Source organism: Eimeria tenella, genomic scaffold (assembly GCF_000499545.2).
Source record: "Eimeria tenella Houghton genomic scaffold, Eth_scaff78, whole genome shotgun sequence".
NCBI lineage: Eukaryota > Apicomplexa > Conoidasida > Eucoccidiorida > Eimeriidae > Eimeria > Eimeria tenella.
Genome location: NW_013543451.1, coordinates 27,707 through 44,957, shown reverse-complemented (window position 1 = coordinate 44,957; position 17,251 = coordinate 27,707). Strand labels below are relative to the sequence as shown.

General features: G+C 56.6%; 2 protein-coding genes across 2 annotated transcripts in view; one reads left to right on the top strand and one right to left on the bottom strand.

Annotated features, from left to right (window-relative positions):
• Positions 1-5,007: 5,007 nt before the first annotated feature.
• Positions 5,008-11,619, top strand: ETH_00009190 (uncharacterized protein; the record flags this gene model as incomplete). The annotated part of the gene is made up of 10 exons (XM_013378191.1): positions 5,008-7,021; positions 7,267-8,119; positions 8,399-8,489; positions 8,716-9,098; positions 9,231-9,486; positions 10,086-10,187; positions 10,392-10,461; positions 10,593-10,834; positions 11,015-11,188; positions 11,458-11,619. The coding sequence occupies 10 exons, from the start codon at positions 5,008-5,010 to the stop codon at positions 11,617-11,619; spliced, it is 4,347 nt and encodes a 1,448-aa protein (XP_013233645.1).
• Positions 11,620-12,118: 499 nt separating this feature from the next.
• ETH_00009185 (Chromosome III, complete sequence, related) overlaps positions 12,119-17,251 on the bottom strand; it is a gene marked incomplete at both ends in the record, with an annotated part of 12,089 nt that continues 6,956 nt past the window's right edge. Inside the window, 2 exons of the mRNA XM_013378190.1 lie at positions 12,119-14,498; positions 14,708-17,151. Coding sequence (XP_013233644.1) covers positions 12,119-14,498; positions 14,708-17,151 — 4,824 coding nt within the window. The remainder of the gene's footprint in view (positions 14,499-14,707; positions 17,152-17,251) is intronic.

Sequence of the window (17,251 nt, the reverse complement as noted above, 5' to 3'; positions counted from 1 at the left end):
CTTCTTGGTTTGTGCGGGAAACACTGCTAGGTATTTGGCGGCTTCGAAGAAACAAACCAGCCTCCAAGTCCACCAATGGAACTGGAAGCCAAGGACGCAGAACCCTCAATTAGTATTGCAATGACCATAAGCAATAACTACTAAACAAGTCTATATATATTATGTACGAGGTGAAGAGACCTAAGGGGATCGAGGCAATCCAGGCTCAGCATCAAGGCCCGCGTTTGGGGCTGCTAGTGACTCGAGCGCATAGCGCAGCGGAAACACAGCAATTCTGCTTCGTTGGCAACAGAACTCTTCGAGTTGTCATATAATGCGATTTACTCTATACTAGTTTATTATTGTTCCTGCGGAACTCCTGCTGGGAGTGCACCTACTTTGGCCTTGGTTCACGCGTCAGTTGCGGTGGGCGGAGCATATTTCAGTGGTGGCGCAAAACGAATGAGCGTAATACGCAAAATCTGGGACTCCACCGCTCCTTTGATCATGAGTTTCAACATAAACTTAACACATAATCACCGCAGACACATTCTGTGGTGTGCTTGAGCGGTCTCTTGCTCAGATCGGCATGCAGGGTTAGCGACCGTCGTCGATACTGGCCCCACCATGACCGTTCACGTGACCAATTGACTGTTTGCCCTTATGACACATTGCCACATGCGCCAATGTGATAAGTTTCTGAAGTTAATGGCATACAAAACAGCAAAGATGCATGTGTTTTGGACTCATGCGGGGACTTTTGGGGAGCTGTCAGCTACCTCTCACCACAGGCTCAACTTTCCGTTTAAGGCACTCTTTATTTGGATTACCTATATTGCGTTCGTTTAGACACTGTAATGCAGCTTGTAGATATCTAAACCAGGCTGCGCTTATTCCCACCTTAAACTGCACCAGAGGTTAAAACATAGGTGGATATCGGCTCACTACAACTGAGCACTGAAATTGCTTCATATGCAATTACAAGAGTTACGTACAAACCGTGTAAAAACTTAGAGCCATGACAGTGGCTACACCCTGCGGGCGCTGCGGGTGAGATGGGGGTTCGGAGCATCCCTGAGGGAAACCGGGACCCTGCGCAACCTGCGGAACCAGGTATTTCGGAGGCTTATCAGCTCTCTTCTGAGTCCCTTCAAGACTTCCTTATCCCCTAGTTAGGCGTTGATTTGTTCAATCGATTTCAGTAGAAGTACGGGGCGTAATAGATAGTAGGTATCCTGCTGGGTGCAGCACTGCCCTGCAACCCTGATATCTTCTTCAGGGCCAAATAATTGCAAACCCTTGGCACATGATCACTCTAATTCGACATTTCTGAGCCTAAAGACCTCTAGCATCCAGCGATTTGTGGTACGGTAGCCGTCGGCTTGCCTAACGAGCTTGTGGTAGGTCCACTTCAAGAGAATGCCCAGCATTCATGAGAATGCCCAGCATTCATGAGCCAACCTGGGCAGGGTAAAAGAACCCTAAAACCCAGAGCGACGTTTTACCAAGGCACCAGAGAGATTGCACAGAATGACAAGTTGAAGATTTAGCAAGGAGACGTCCCTTCATAGATGGAGTGTGCCAAGGAGGTTGCGGATTTTAAGCGGCAATTCGGGCAGCTGCAAAACTTCCTTGTCCATTTGAACGTAGAGCGATGAACACCAGACACATCGCAGCTGCTGCCACTTGAAGGAGGTAGAAAAATGGGAACCTTCAGTGTGTTAAAGATGCGGCTATGAAAGTAGGTCTGCATTAATGCGCCTGTGAGAGCGAGCTAGGGGAATATTTACACTCTAGTACTCTTGTGCAGTGGAAGCACCTGGTTGGTACAAATGCAGACATGGGCCAGAGGGGGAGAGTGAGGCATGAGGTGCTCCTACGGCTGTGCACTATCTGCCAGTACCTATTCAATTTATTGGAGCCAACCGGTGGCAAGGAAATCACTGAAAATACTCGTTACAACAGAAGAAAAGGTGCCCGCAGTTGAACTTGCGGAATACTACGTGGCTAAGCTGCACCTCGAGCTCTGCAGGGTCCCAATAAAAATGCCACTACCAACTTCAAGTATTAAAGAGAAGTAGCAGAAGGATTGGCAGCAGCGGCCGCTTGCTGACTATGTTATGAATGTGGCATGGGAGCGAGTGCCTGTCGGGGAATTTTACTGTGGAACGTACATGAATGGCCTTGTCCTAGCACTTGACTGGCTAATGAGCCAGTACTTATGTTTCAATAAGGCAAGATCTGAGGGCATTCAGGTGCAAAGCAGCAGGACGCACAGACAAAGAAGTTGTGAGCTAGGACTCTAGCAGAGCAAGCCGTCGGTATGCTGACCCGACAGGTGTCTCAGATTACCGCAACACAGACTTTCTCCTTCTCGCCTCACGCCCAAACTCTTCAAGGCACACAAGAAAGCCTAAACTCCTGGTTCACTCTCTCATTATGGAGCTCCCAATTTCTGCCGCCATTCTCCATGAAATAATATCTTGCATGTACGATGGTAGATAGGCACACTACCTACGTTTAATTAGTTGAGAGCTACCCGCAGCGCGGACTGTGTCCAATAGCGCAATTTGTGATACGCATTGGCATTTCTGGCCGGGGACGGGAGGCCCGACCTCAAAGGCAAAACCGCTCACTGCTCTTGACCTCGTGCCCTGAAAAATGAAGTAAAATTGGTATGTATTTGCAGCCAGTCGTTTGCAACTCCCGAGACACCCTGTGGCACAAAGTTAATGGGCTTACGGTGCTGCCAGATTAATAATATAACAATGCGACGACACTTTTGCTTACTAGACTTTCCATGGCGATAGAAATTTCAACTTAATGCAAAAGCCTTGGGAAAAGTCAGATAAAATTTAATGTTCTGGCTGTTCCAGCAATGAACAGCAGCCAAGCTAACAAGAAGGCAAGCGCACTCCGTCCTCCAAAATCTCTTTCCCAGCGGCATCGCTCATAATCATTGATTTTCCATACCAAGGAATATTGGCTGACGAATAGGTCGCGCCTTCTTGTGGAGGAATACAACACGCATATAGCAAGTCTCTCATTCTGCAACCAGTGCGCTTCTTTATCTATAGGTGTCAGCCTGAGCAAGTAGTGGGCCAATCTGGGTTCGAGAGGCAACTAATACCGACTTGACCTGCCTTATGTGATGGATTCTTTGTGAGTTGCCTCTCTTTTCAAGAGGTCAGGAGCTATGTTCATCGTGCCACCACCAATGCCCATGAGATTTACGCATGGAACTACGTTCACCGTGCCACCACCAGTGGCTATGATATTTACGGCAGACATTTGTAACAGTGGAGTCCTGAGTTTTCTCTGCACGGAAGCATCATGAAACGCTCTTCAAAAAGCTGCTTCGAGAATCATCCCGGAATGAAATACTGCGCCTCGAAGTATACTCGTGCCTTTAGGACAGGGAAACGCAGTTGGAACAGATTAGCTACTGAGCGACTAAGCGCCGCTAAAAATAGTGCTCCAAATAGTCTGTATCATAAATAGTCCGTATCATTGATGGTGGGACTACGTTAAGAACTATCGCTGCCGGCACTTCTCAGTGGGCAACTGCCATGAACTTGCTTATGCAGGTGCTTTCAGAACTGCCATGGCTCACTATCCACTGATCCACAATCAGGCACCCTACCTCCCAATGAGCAGGTGCTTCTCTTCTATGGTTAACCTGATGAAAGTGTACTGGCAGGTGGAACAAGAAATATCAGCTCGTAAGTGTGTTGCACTTACTGCATAAAAGGATCTGTACCCATTAAAGGCGCGAATCATTCAGAGCCGCCGCAAGGGAGGTACCAAAGGCCCCTTAAAAAGGATTTTCGCAGTTTAGTACGAAGACGACACCTTTGTCTTCTTAGAAGAACATGTAACTCGCTACGCACAAGAGATTTTCTTTCTTGCTATGTGAAGAGGGATGTGTAGTTGCAGTTATGCTAGCCGGCACTGTGTCAGCAAGAAACAAAGCGCCTGATATTGTGTTGTACGAAGCAGAGAAGTCGGCAAATTATGAGTAGGACACAGTGAATACAACGATTTTCTTTCAGTTTACTGGCTGCACGATGGCATGAGGGGTTTTGGAGATCGTTTGCTGCTATGGTGTATTTGCTATGCGATACTGGCAGAACAGCTCCAGCGCCAGAATACGATATTACTTCAGGGCATAGAACACGATGCAACCTCTAGAAGGCTCGGAACGAAACTTTTAGGGGTTACACAAATGGTTGATTTGCAACTGCATATGCTGTTTAGCTTACTCTGGCGTATCAACGCGATCCAAATGAACACCATGGTAATAGAGAGAAAAGGGGGCCGGTTTGTTCTCTATGCTGTTTTCTTCACTAAAATTCCAAAAAGTGTGTACAGTAGAGCTAGAGTGTTTCGAACAATTTTGGGATCCAAAGGTTGCGCGTATACGCAAGAGGCTGTACCACGCTCCTGTCCACGGACCGCACCCCTGAAATTTGTGTTGCCAGCAGGTAAGTCTGCACGCCTTGTGTGTGAGTTGATACACCTTTAAGAAAATTCTTTCGAGAGCGACAGTTTTCTTAGTGTACCCAGTCTCGGTCCTCCCCCTACCCTACGTATAAATCACTTGGACTTGGATATTTCCCTCGCTCATCTATAGTAGGTTCACACATTACACAGTTATTAATTAAAAGTCTCTGTCCATCTTTCCAGCATATGTATCTAAGCTGTGTGGTACCCGCAACGTTGCCGCGTACATGGAGCTGTACTGTGCAAATGAGGATTCGCCTCTACATACGTGGATAAGAATACCAGGCTTCCTTAAGTTCTACGTTGGTCGTTTTTATTTTGTATTTAGTTTCAACTGGAAAATTGTATATATGTGCGTTTGAGTTTGCTGAGCACAGCTACGCACATAGGAACTGCGTAGGCACATATCACTACACCGTTGGTCTTCGAGTCTCATGGGGACCCCCTAGAGCGCAACACAGTAGGCGCACATCTCAGCCGCCTCTTATACTATTTTCGCAAATCAAGAGGCTGTAGCAATGCCCCATGAGGTCCTTTTTCAGTGGCCGGTCCCTACGGCTCCGCTCGAGCAATGCCTGGGACGTGCTCAGTGGGGCCCGCCGCGGCATTTCGGAGGCCCGTCTTCCCAACGCTGATGGGGCCCCTAAGCGCGCCACAGAGAGCTCTGAGGGGTCTCTTGGGGCCTCCAGGCGCTCCGTGTCTGCCCACGGCGCCAACGGTGCAGAAGACTGCCTGGACGCCCACCGCGCCTTCGGGGAGCTGTTTGAAGAGGAACGCGTGCCTGTCGACGAGTTTGGGAGCCCCTCTTATAGGCCACCAGTAAACGTGCAGATTCAGAGAGGAGGGGGCCCTCCAGGCTCGCGGGGGCCCCCGGGGTCACCAGCTCCCGGCAGCGCGCGGATGTTTGGGAAGTCCCGTTTCAACGTCAAGGGCCTCAAAGACAATGAGTCCCTTTACCAGCCTTCGCTGTGGCAGCAGCTGCTGAAGCAAGAGCAAGACAAACGCATGCAGAGGCACGCGCGCGCCGCTAAGCGTACGGTGCAGATCTTGGGTTCCAAGGCAGCACCGAAGGCCACTCAAAGCCCCAGCCCCGCGAGCCCCCACAGGATGCTGCCCGAAGCAGCTGAAGCCCCAGACGATGGGGCTTCTGGCCCCCGAGGCCTCCCCCATGCAGCGGGAACTAGAGGGGATCACCACTCTCCCAGAGCCCCCAGCGAAGCCCACGAGGCTGCAGCGCCGTGTCCGCCTCCAGACTGGCGGGACCTGTCGGACCTGCAGCAAAGTGTCGAGCTGCATGCGCGGATAAGGCCAGCAGAGCTGCCGGGCAGCCGCATGCATAGCAGGGGGCCCCAGCGGGCAATGGGGGCCCCGGAGGCACTTGTCGCTGAGCCAGACGATGGCTCCCCCGTGCCTCCCGATCCACTCTCTGAGGACGCTGGGCTTGCTGCTGCTTCTGCTGGGCAGCCCGTGGCAGCAGAGGGAACAGAAGAGGCAGAGCTAATTGAGACTGAAAGCCCCGTGGCCAAAGCTGCGCATGCAGCGCGCATGCCGCGAGGTCTTTGGGAAAAACTTTCCCCCCAGCACCTGCACACGCAGCAGCGGCTGATGAGGGCCAAGGGCCCCGAGGCCATCCTGGAGGCGATCGCTGCAGCAGGAGAGGCTGTGGGGGGAACGGGCGCTACTGAGGCTCCCTCAACGGAGAGTTCTGCTGTTCCTGCCGCTGCTGCTGCTCCTGCTGCTGCTGCTGCTGAAGCTACACGATTGCACCTGGCGCAGCACTTCGGGCTCGACCCTGTGAACGCAGTGACTGCTGTGCACCGTCTGGGGCGCCTCGTGAGCCCCTACACGCGAGGCTCCGTAGTTTCTGACCGCCGCTTCTTGCTGTTGCTGGAGGCAGCGCATGCAGCGCTGCCGCTGCTGGACCCCCAGGGGGCCTCGAACATGCTGTGGGGCCTCATGCGCCTGGAGCACCCCCCGCAGTGGCTGCCTCAGTTGTTATCCCGCTGCAGGGCTCTGGCTCCAGAGCTTTCTCCCCACCAAGTGGCCACTTGCCTGTATTGCCTCAGCATGCTGCCGGCCTGCGCCTCTCTGGCTGAGGGGAGGACCCTGCAGGGGGCCCTTCTTGAGGCTGTGCAGCGAGTGACTCCCCACATCCAGCGCCCCCTGGACCTCACCTGCGTCTGCTGCGCTTTGGCCCGGCTGCGCGTGAGGGACTTCGGCCTTTTTGGGGGCCTCGCAGCACGGGCCAAGGCGCTGCTGCCGCAGCTCTCTGTCTCCGAGCTGGCCTCCGTCTCATGGGCCTTTGCTGCGGTGGGCGTGGCGGACAAGGCGCTCTTTGCGGCGGTGCAGCGCAGGCTTGAGACGGAAGCTGAGCTGTGCGCCCCGGGGGATGCTGTGCAGCTGGCCTGGGCCTTAGCGCGGACACTGGCGGACTCAAAGGACTTGTTCGAGTACACTCTAACCCCCATCATTAGGGGGGCCCTCCCTCAATTAAATGCCCGCCAGCTTTCCACTATCGCCTCGGCCTACGCCCAGGCAGGTAAGAAACGGCTCAGTGAGCCCCGCTAGAGGGTTCCTGAGGATACACTTTTGTGGGATTCTCTACAGACTTGTGCTTCCCTTTTTTGGCTAGTGCTTTGCTCGTTTTGTAGTTCCGTTTAAGGACCCCAGACGTGCTGAAAGGCAAACTCTGAGCGAAATTCGATAGGTGCATTTGCAGCTTTTGAGCGAAGTAAGGGGGAACTCACCCAGTCTTGGCAAAGTCTGCCTTCTGCTGCGCCTCAGGGATGCAAGACGAAGAGTTTTTGGCTGACTTGAGTGTGACGATGCTGCCGCACTTGAGCGCCTTCAGCCCTCAGCAGCTCGCAACCACAGCGGTGGCCTTCGCAGTTCTGGGGTATTCCAACGCGGAGTTCACGAAAGTCTTGGCTGAAAAGGTCGTCAGCCAGATGCCTTCATTCTCTCCGAAGCAGCTCTCACGCACAGTTTACGGCTTGGGCGTTGGGGGGTGTACAGACACTCGAGCTCTCGCCAGCTGCTGCAGCATGCTGCAGCAACGTTTGCATGCGCTGCCGCCAGAAGGGGTGGCACAAGCCCTCATAGGGCTCTCTGAAGCGGAGTACCTATCGCACCCGGCGGTCCCTCAGCTCCTGCGCGCCGTTGGGCGGAAGGTGGAACGGCTTTTTGCGGAAGACTGCGTGCAGCTGCTGCTGCTACTGAGCAAGGTCGACTGCGCTGCTCGTCCTCCCCAGCTCCAGCAGCAGCTGCAGCACCAGCTACAGATCAAACTGCGCAGCCACTGGTGCCTGGACTGCGCGAGCCTGTGCGACCTGCTGCATGCGCTGCTATTGCTGCGACTGCCGGACCCGCAGCTGCTGCAGCTGGCCATGCGCCGGCTCGCCTACTTGCTGGGGCGCGCCTCTACCCGGGAGTTTCTGCGTCTCTTAGGGTGCTTTGCAGCCCTGCGGGCAGAAGAAAGGCTGCTGATCCGCACCCACATCCACAGACGCCTCAAGGTGCAGGCTGCCCTCTCTGCGCAGCTCCAACGGCTTGCAGGCATGACTATCGATCCCGACTCGACCGCGGCGCTGCTGTTTGCCTGCGCGCAGATTGGATTCGTAGACGACGCTTTCATCAAGTGGGTCAGGGGTTGCTGTCTAAACAGAGTGGAAACGGCCCAAAGTAGTTGCATGGAAAGATTTAGGAATGCGAGAACTAACTACATTTACAGATCAGCAACTCCACTGTAGGCTGACCTAAGGGTAGGCTATTCAAGCACCTAGTTTCTTCTCTGCATACAGAATGCACACCCGTGCAAGCTTTCTGCTGAACTGCTCAGCCAGCTTGCGGTGAGCTGCTGGCCACTGCAGAAAGGACTTGTGAAGAGCTGCTATGGATTTCGCTGTGCTGTGTACAGAATGGCTGAGGGCCTGCAACACAAGATAGAAACAGAAGGAGAGGCTTTGGCGCTGCCTTCTCTTTGCCACTTTCTTTGGGCCACTACGGAGGTGAGGACGGCACCGGGACATGGAGCTTCTTTATTTGTCTTCATGCCTATACATTCATTGCGGTCTCGTGATGAAACTCAACGGCTGCATCTCGAAGACTGAGCTGAAGAGGTTCCTGCTGCGGTGTGCCTCCGAGGCTTGAGACCCTGTCTTAACTGCTTTAGCCTGTCTCGACTGACTGCAGCAGCAGCAGCAGCGAAAGCTTGTGCGGCGTGGCTTCCTGCAGACTCACTTCAGTCTTGGCTGGACTCGGAATGTGCTGCGCTACGTGCTGACCCGGCGCTACGGAGCAAAGGACTCCCCTGCAGCAGCTGCTGTACCAGAGGATTCCCCAGAAGCAGCAGGTGCTGCACCTGGGGAATCATCCGTTTCATTTCTGGCTGCAGAAGAGAGAGAGGAATTCTGCGAAGCCCACCAGCTCGGGAGGTACAGGGGGGGCGAGACCTTGCCGCCTGGCCTTGACAAGGGGGTTCTACAGAACAATGCAAACGCGGGGGATGATAACCCGCACTCCTCAGCGCTTGCTGAGAGTCTCTTGAGGCTGGCCTTTGTCTGCGTCTCCCTTGGAGAAGAAGACTACTTACTGCCTCTACTGGAGGAAGCTGCAAGGTGAGGCTCATAGTGAGCTTGTTTAGCAAGGGGTCTCTGCAGTGGGGCTCCGCTAGTGTCGCAGTGTCTGCTGCTGCAGTGGCGGAGCAAATGGGCATTTTGAAGCCGGCTTGCTGCTTAGTTGCTGCTCAGTCTCTACGGACCTCGGCTGCCTCTGGATCTGCTCCCGGCGCAGCAGGTTTGTCTCCATGTCTCTCGGTTTGCTGGGCCGTCGTTAGGGGGCCAGCCCTCAAAACAGCTGAAGGGGTGGCTGCAGTCGGTTTTGGGGGCCCCCCGGTACGACGTGTTCCACAAGGGGGGTCACCAGAGCAAGTATGGGCCCGGAACGTCTCGGTTGCGCGTCAAGGACTACAACTATGACGCTTGGCTCTCTGAGCCCCTCATACAGGTGGGGCTGTACTGCTGCTGGCAATATCGCTGCGCGTAAAGACGCTGCAGAAGCTGCCCGAGTGCCGCGGCTGCTTTCGGCACATGCAGCAGCATACAGGAGTGCAGAATGAAGCCACCTATACACAACTCTATCTGCGGAATGTGCATGCTGGAGGACGCTTTTCCAGATATTTTGGGCCGGATGAGTGGCTGGTTTCTTCGTGAGATGCAGTGAATGCAGGCTACTTAGGTTTTCGACTACCACAGTCTAGCGTTTCACAACATGCATGACTTCAGCACAGCACTTTTCGCGAACTTGACTCCTACCTTAGCGTATAGAAGAGCTAATTATGAGCAAGCAGTCTAGACGTGAAGCACTTCGAGCCATACATGAAAATCGGAAGTGTTGAAATTGCGCAATGGCAGAATAAGCAGCTCTCGCTGACTTTGGATGAGAATGCTTGGTGGCAGCAGAGGGCAGAGGCTCATCTTTTGTCCTTTTTCCCTCTTTGCGACCAGTCGCATGCGCCGTCTTTTTTTTATAAAGCGAGACAGCTAATGCACACGCATTGTGAATTGCAGTTGTCTTCCACCGATTTGTTTGGCTTTGTTTCCCAGATGAGGATACCTCACAAGGTCACTTTCGTGTTGGAGGATATCTACAGAGTCAGTGTGGCGTTCCCAATCGAAAAGCATCTCATTGACGTCCTCACGTTTCAAGTAAGACTGTGTTTTTGATGGGGGTCCCACAGGGCCCCCTTGAAGCAGCCTGATGCAGCACTTTTACTCTTGGCTCTTCTTGGTGTCTGCATCGAGGAGGCAGCCGAGCCCAGCAGCGGCGGATGTTATGCATTGGATCCTTTCCTTGGGGGCTGCCGAAGAATGAATGAGTTTCTCGTTTTGTCTGTTTTTGACACTTTGCAGGACCTTCTGGCGCCATCTAATAAGCCTACGGCCACCGCAGAGTTGCGCCAGCGCCAGCTCACTTTTCTGGGTAAGCAGCGCTCAGCTAAGCATGCACAGAACCCAAACAATGAGCCATTCGGGAGCCTCTTTGGCGGAGAAAGTGCACAGTCACATTCGACGAAAAGGCTGCTGCTGTGAGCGATCTGCGTGGTGCTGCAGGCTGGACTGTGCACTCTGTGCACCTGAGAGCGCTGTACTCTGCAGTCCTCGACCGCAACCTGAGGAGCTTTGTTGCACACATTGCAGCTGCTTGCTGCCCGCAAGCCGCGGAGTTCGCCAATTTCACAAATCCTAGCCAGCAGCAGCAGCACCAGCAGCCTCCTGCAGCAGCCGAGGATCTGACCTCGTGTGTGAGCTCGTTGCTGGGCACGGATACCCTTGAGCGCTTGCCGTCGCTGCAGGTGGGCCTCGGCCCCAACCCCTTTCTGCCTATTCTTTGCTTTGCCCCCACTCCTGAATTTTGGCACTTTCCTGCTGCTCTGTCTGCACCGAAATAGAGAGGCTTGCTCTAGTGTGGAGGCATGCAGTCGCCTACATTTCATGTTATTCAAAAGATGATTCGTTTCCTGGTCGGCGCGCAGAGTAGAAGGTTTGAAGCCCTGGAACTCGACGACGATGATTTCGGAGAAAATGACACTAACGGCCACCCCCGACGGCTCCGGACTCACCAGGGCAGCAAGACTGCGGCTGAAGGAACTTCTAAGGAGGTTGTCTGTGGGAGAAGCATTTCTCCGGATGAGCCCCCGAGCCCTGATGTGGGAGATGATTTCTAGCCTGCACTGCCGAATATTAATAAATATGCTGGGGGCTTCTCGTTGTTGCGCAGCAAGTGGAGCAGCAGCACCAGGCGAACTGCTGCAGCACTACTCTAGGCAATGAAGCTACCGCGAATTCCTTGGGCTGAGGGTTTAGGGTTTGGGGTTTTAGTCACCAAAAGCTTCGCACAGTGATACTTACAGAGGGATTAAATTGTGTGGAATGACTTTTTATTCTTGAATTTTGCTGTATGCATTGTCTTTTCCAGGGCGCAGAGTGGGCAGGGGCGGGCCCTGGGGGAGCCGCAGCAGCTGCAGCTTCTGCTGCTGACTCTAAGCAGGCCCAAGAAGCCCTTGATGCAGATGCTCAAGTTGCTTTTGAGGCTCTCGAGTCTCTCAAGCAGGCCTACGGCCACGCAGGCAGCCGATGAGCCGATGAGCTGCTGGCCAAAGTCAAATTTTCCTGTGAAGGGGGCACCCTTTTCACTCATTTACACTCAGAGTTTTATGTGAAAGAGGCACCCGTTTCACTCTTTTTCTTCTTTTTCCAACCCCCAGTGCAGTCTGAAAAGACCTATATCGCTGGGGTTCCATTCTTAACTTTCTCTGTGAGCATTTGTTTACTTGAAAATGTTCCTAAATGCCATTTGTAGCCACCCCCCATAGGGCTCATGAGCGCAGCTTTTAAGGTCAGAAGCAGCTGCTGCTGCCACTAGGAAATGTTCAGTCAGGCGCAGCACGCAGACCAGAAACTAACAGTCATAAAGCCGCAGCAGCAAAAGTGCGGAGTTTCCCTTACGTATTTTGTTGGTTTTCCGGCTTTTTGAACCACAGGAGATCATTTGAGCACCTGAGGGTAAGTAGAAGCAGCACCAGCAGGTGCTGTTGCTTTTGAAAATGCAACTAGCTGCGAGGGTGAAAGGATCGCTATTAATGTTGCTGCTGCATCAAGTCCATATACTCATTGTGAATGTTGAGCAGCGTATCTGCTGCTGTGAGAGCTACCCAGTCTACTGCAAAGATGACCGGGAGGCACAGTGTCTGCGGCTGCCCAAGGCATCGAGTGCGGTCCGCTGCACCCGCATCCCCCGCAGCAGCAGCAGCAGCAGCAGCAGCAGCAGCAAACTCAGCACGAGGCCAGCAAACTTGAAAAGGGCCAACAGGGCGTATAAGACCCTCCACTTGAATTCGCTTTCGGACTCGAATGCTGGAGCCCCCCTTTAAGAATCCCTCGCCTGAATTTAGCACCCATGTAGCGGCAGCGTTGCATGCGTCGCAGCACAGGACGCCGTAGGCGAGGACCCCGCGGCTGCTACTCGCTAGCAGGTCTTGCTGCTGCTGCTGCTGCTGCTGATCTGTCTGCGCATGCACGATGGCTGCAACGCATGCGTCGAGCGCCTCTGCATCCGAGGAGTGGCTGAGGCAGCCAAGGTGCTGCAGCAGGCGGAAGGCTGCTGCGTTTTGAAAAAGGACAAGCAGCAGTCTCCCTGTGGCAGCTTCTTCAACAGCAACAAGGGCCCCCATTTGAATGCCCCCAAATCTGCTGCTCATGTCGTATTCACCTTGCGCGGCCGCCCCACAGGCGCAGCGCCTGCTGCTGCCGCTGCTGCTGCTGCTGCTGCTGGGCTCGCTGAGGCAGCGGCGGCACGCGAAAGACAGGTGAAGCGCCAAAAGGCCCTCCACTGACCCGCAGTAGAGGCCACAGGCCGAAGTGTTTATTATCCTCTGTGGGGACACTGCAAAGGTGGCAGAAGCAGCAGCACCAACGCCGGCCCGTAACTCTTGCCCCTTAGCCTTGGCCACGCAGCAGCCACCACTGCGTGGGCTGCGCTGCTCCCCCTTGCTTTGCTGGTTGTGACTACAGGCTTTTGTGTGGCCAGGGCAGCCCTCAGCAGCGTGGCCAGTGCAAGGCCGGGGGACCCCTGGAAGGGGGCCCCCGGCCCTGGGGCTGGGGGCCCCTGGACGCGGGCCCCCAGCTCTCGCTGCCAGGCGAGAGCTGTTCTCCGTCCCACGAAATAAAGGAGGCAGTCTGAGGCTCACTGGCACTCCGGGAGGCTCTCCTGCTGCTCTTTTTTCCCCAAGGCAGCAGTAGCAGCTGCTGCTGCTGCTGCTGCTGCAGCTGGCCAGGTGAGGAGCAACCCCCAGCCAAGGGGGCTGCGCTGGAGAACCTGCGGAGGCCACCGGTTCCTGGCCTAATGCCTCAGCCTCTGCCGCCTCTGCTGCACTCAGCGGAAGCCCCCCGGGGGCAAGAGCGTAGCGGTGCCGCAGCTGCTGCAGCAGCGGGTGCGTGTAGCGCGCAGCTGCTGCTGCGGGGCCAGAGGCTGGCAGCAAAGGCCCAGCTCCAGCTGGCTGGCCCCGTGGTGGGCCTTTGCTGCTTCCCAGCCAAGAAGTATTCCTAAAAGAAGGCGGGCCCTCCACTGCTTGTTGAGAGGGAATAGCCCTCAGGGAAACTGCAGCAGCAGCAAACCCAACACAGCTCACTTCTGTTGCTGGGGTGGCCTCCAGAAGCACTTCCCACAGCGCTGTGGCTCCAGCCATACCCAGGGGCTCCCCCCGTGGCTCCTGCTGCTGCAGTGCCACGCGGCCCTTTTGCTGCTGCAATCCCACGGCGCCTTGGCGCTGCTGTTGCTGCTGCTGCTGGTGCTGCAGGTCGCAGCACTTGGAGGCTTTTGCCAGCCCCGCAGGGTCCCTAGCGCGCTGTGAGGCTCGGGCCTGGCCACACGGAAAGGCACTCCCCAGAGCGAGGGAGAGCAGCCGCTGCTGCTCTCTTAGCGGGGCTGTGGGGCTTGCTGCAGCGCTGCAGCGCATGCACTTGGAGCAGCGAGCAGCAAAAGGCCTCCCCAGACCCTCCCCACCTGCTTCGCCCAGCGCTGCTGCCCAGGCCCTCAACAGCGGAGGCAGCCAGCTCCCCAGCGCCTCCCCTGGCAGCATTCCCAAGCTCTGTTTGCTGGTGGGGGCTGCAGATCCCCCAGCTGCTGCTGGGGGAGCCGCTGCAGCAGCAGCAGCAGCTGATGCTGCTGCTGCCTTCCCTGCTGCTGGCGCTGCTGCTGCTGCTGCTTCGCGGAGCCGCCGGTAGGGCTGCGGCCACGGCGGTGCCGCCCGCAGCACCAGCAGGCAGGGCCCCAAGTTTACCTGCATGCCAACTTGCAGCAAATCGAATCTCCCAGGCACAACAGCTGGGGGCACCCAGAGGTCCACAAAGCCCGTGTCTTCCCCGGGGGCCCCCCTGTCCACACAGCTGGGGCTGTGGCTTCTTGCACTTCCCCTGGTCCGGGGCCCGGGGGCCCCAAACCAGGGGGCGCCCGCCAGCCTGCAGACAAAATAACGTCAACCCCATCTGTGGCTAAGTCTCACTGCAGAAGCCAGGCTCACGCCGCGCAGCCTCGCCCCCTTCTTTCTCCTTAAGCCCTTAGAGAGGGGCCTGTTAGACCCTCAGAGAGGGGCCCCTTAAACCCTCAGAGGGGGCTCCTGGGGGCCCCCGCCCAGCCCCTTTTTCTGAGGGCACTTCAAAGGCCTCACCTGACAACAAGCCAGTCCACGCCCCGGGGGGCCAGCCGTCCTAAACCCTCTTGGGGCTTTTCACCGGCAGGGGCCCCCAAGCGCAGCGGCTGGAGGATAATGTCTGCTACTGTGAACCCTTTGAGGGAAACCCGGGGCCTCTTTGGTGCAGCAGGGGCCCCAGGGGCCCCCAACAGCAGCGCGGGCGGGAGACTCCCCAGCCACTTCTCTGCTGCTGCCATGAGGCTCGAGACCGAGCTGTGGGTCCCCTGGGCCTCCGCATGCACTGCTGAGCGGCACTGGAGAGTCCACCGAGCCAGCAGCAGCAGGCACTCAGGGCAGCGGCTGGGGCCGCCTGCAGTAGCAGTTACAGCAGCAGCAGCTGCAACAGCAGCGGCTGCCGCCGCAGCTGCTGGCTCCCGTCCAAGTCCACGCCCGCAGAAGCAAACTTCTTCATCGAGCTGCCTTGCGAGCCACTTGGCTGCTTCCTCCTCACTAGGGGGCCCCTCAACGGCGGCGCTGCTCCTGGGGCCCCCAGGTGAGGAGGGGGCCCCCCCTGCTGCTTCCTGCTGCTCCTCTTTCTCAGCAGCAGTCCAGCGTATGAAGGTCCACGCAGACATCGGAGGCAGCGAGTCTGGGGCCTCCCTGCATCGCTTGCTGCCAGCTTGCCGCTGCTGCTGCTGCCGCTGCTGCTGCTGCTGCTGCTGCTGCTGCTCAGTGCACACACCGGGAGCTGCCCACTGGCCACTTCTCGCCCAGCTGCGGAGCTGGAGCTCCTCCAAAAGGGGCTCTGCCAAAATATCTCTGTAAAAGAAAGATTCCGGGAGCTGCGGATCCCAGAAAATACCCGGAGTGCGCCTCTTGGCTGCGTCTGCTGCTGCTGCTGCGTCTGCTGCTGGGTCTGCTGCTGCCTGCTGCGGAGCCTGCTGCAGTCCCACGTAGAAGGCCAGCCGCTGCAGGGCAGCAAACTGCTCCGGCGGCACGCGAAGCGTCACCTCGCGGCCGAGGCGAAGGGACTGTCTCCGTTGAGGCTTTGATGCAGCAGCAGCCGGCGCAGCCGCGGGCTCCTGCAGCAGCTGCTTCTTGCTGCTGCATGCGTTCCTCTGTGCTGCAGCTTGCGGGGCTGAAGCAGCGGGGTGCTCCCCCTTTACTATGAGGCTATCTTGCTGCTGGGGCCCCTCCCCAGCAGCCCTGCCATTGGGCAAAGGGTCCTTTAGGGGACAAAAAATATTTCCCTGGATGAGGCAAATCTGTTGCTGGAAGTCTCCCTGCGAGTCCCCAGCAGCAGCAGCTGCTGCTGCCGTTTCCGGAGGCAGCGCGACGCAGCATTTGTTCCTCAAAAAGAAATAAAAACAACCAACGGAGCTGCCAACACCAGACAGCTCTTTGGGGCCCCGCGCTGGGGGCGGCTCAGACAGAGGTGGCGCAGCAGCAGCAGCAGCAGCAGCAGCAGAATGGCACCAGTGCGTCACGCGCACAGCTGCAGCAGGACATATGAGGAGAGATATGAAGCCGTCAAGTGGGCAGCACTGCATAAATACAGAGCCGCAGGCAGCAGCTGCTGCAGCAGAAAGAGAGGACATTTCCGCCCTCCCACTCTGTGGCCGCCGCTGCTGCTCCTGCTGCTGCAGCTGCTGCTTCTGCCTTTGTCTCTGTTGGCCCTCTGCTGCGGCTCCGCTCTCAGAAGAGGCAGCCATCTGCTGCTGCAGCGGCCGGCGCTTTGCTGCTGCTTTCTTCAGCGCAGCGGCAAGCCGTGCGGCCGTGGGGTGGGCCCCAACAAAGACAGCAGCAACTAAGCAGCAGCGTTCCAGAGAGACACACAAAGAGCGCCGCCAAGGGGTTGCTGCTGCTGCTGCTGGCAGCAGGTCCTGCAGCAAACGGGAAGAAGCACTTAGGGGACACTTCTGAGGACAGGAGGGCAGCAGAAGCAGAGGCACTGTTAACGACTGGTCAGACAGCAGCAGCAAGTTGCCGCAGAGACTACGTTGACCCGGACCTACAGCCCAGCTGCTGCTGCTGCTGCTGCTGCTGCCGAAAGCCGTCGTGGGCGCAGCAGCAAAGACCGGCGGCGGAGGCCCGTTATGCAAAAACCCCGCGATGCCGCAGACGTCATCTGCTGCCAAGAGAGCAGCAGAGTCCACTGCATTAAGAGCAGTGCAGCTGATTGCAGGAAATGTCTGCATACGGTGCTGGAGCTGCAGCTTCTCCTGCCGCTGCTGCTGCACCTCTTGCTGCTTCCGTTGCTGCTGCTGCTGCCTCGTACACGGTTCTCGCTGTCGCTGTTCCCGTAGGGCTGTTGCTGAAGGTGCATGACGTAAGGCGGAACCGGGCTTGTGCTGGTGACACTGCTGCTGCTGCTGCTGTTGCCGCTGCTGCTGCCGTTGCTGCTGCTGAGCCTGCTGCAGCCGCTGCTGACGCTTCAGGGTGCCCTCGGTCGAGAGAAGCAAAACAGCGGCCTCCTGAGTCTGTGTCTCCGGCAGAGGAGCAAAGGGGACCAAGCAGTGCAGCGGCAAGTCTGCGGGGAAGCCGCAGGGGCCGGCTGCAGCAGCAGCAGCAGCAGCAGCA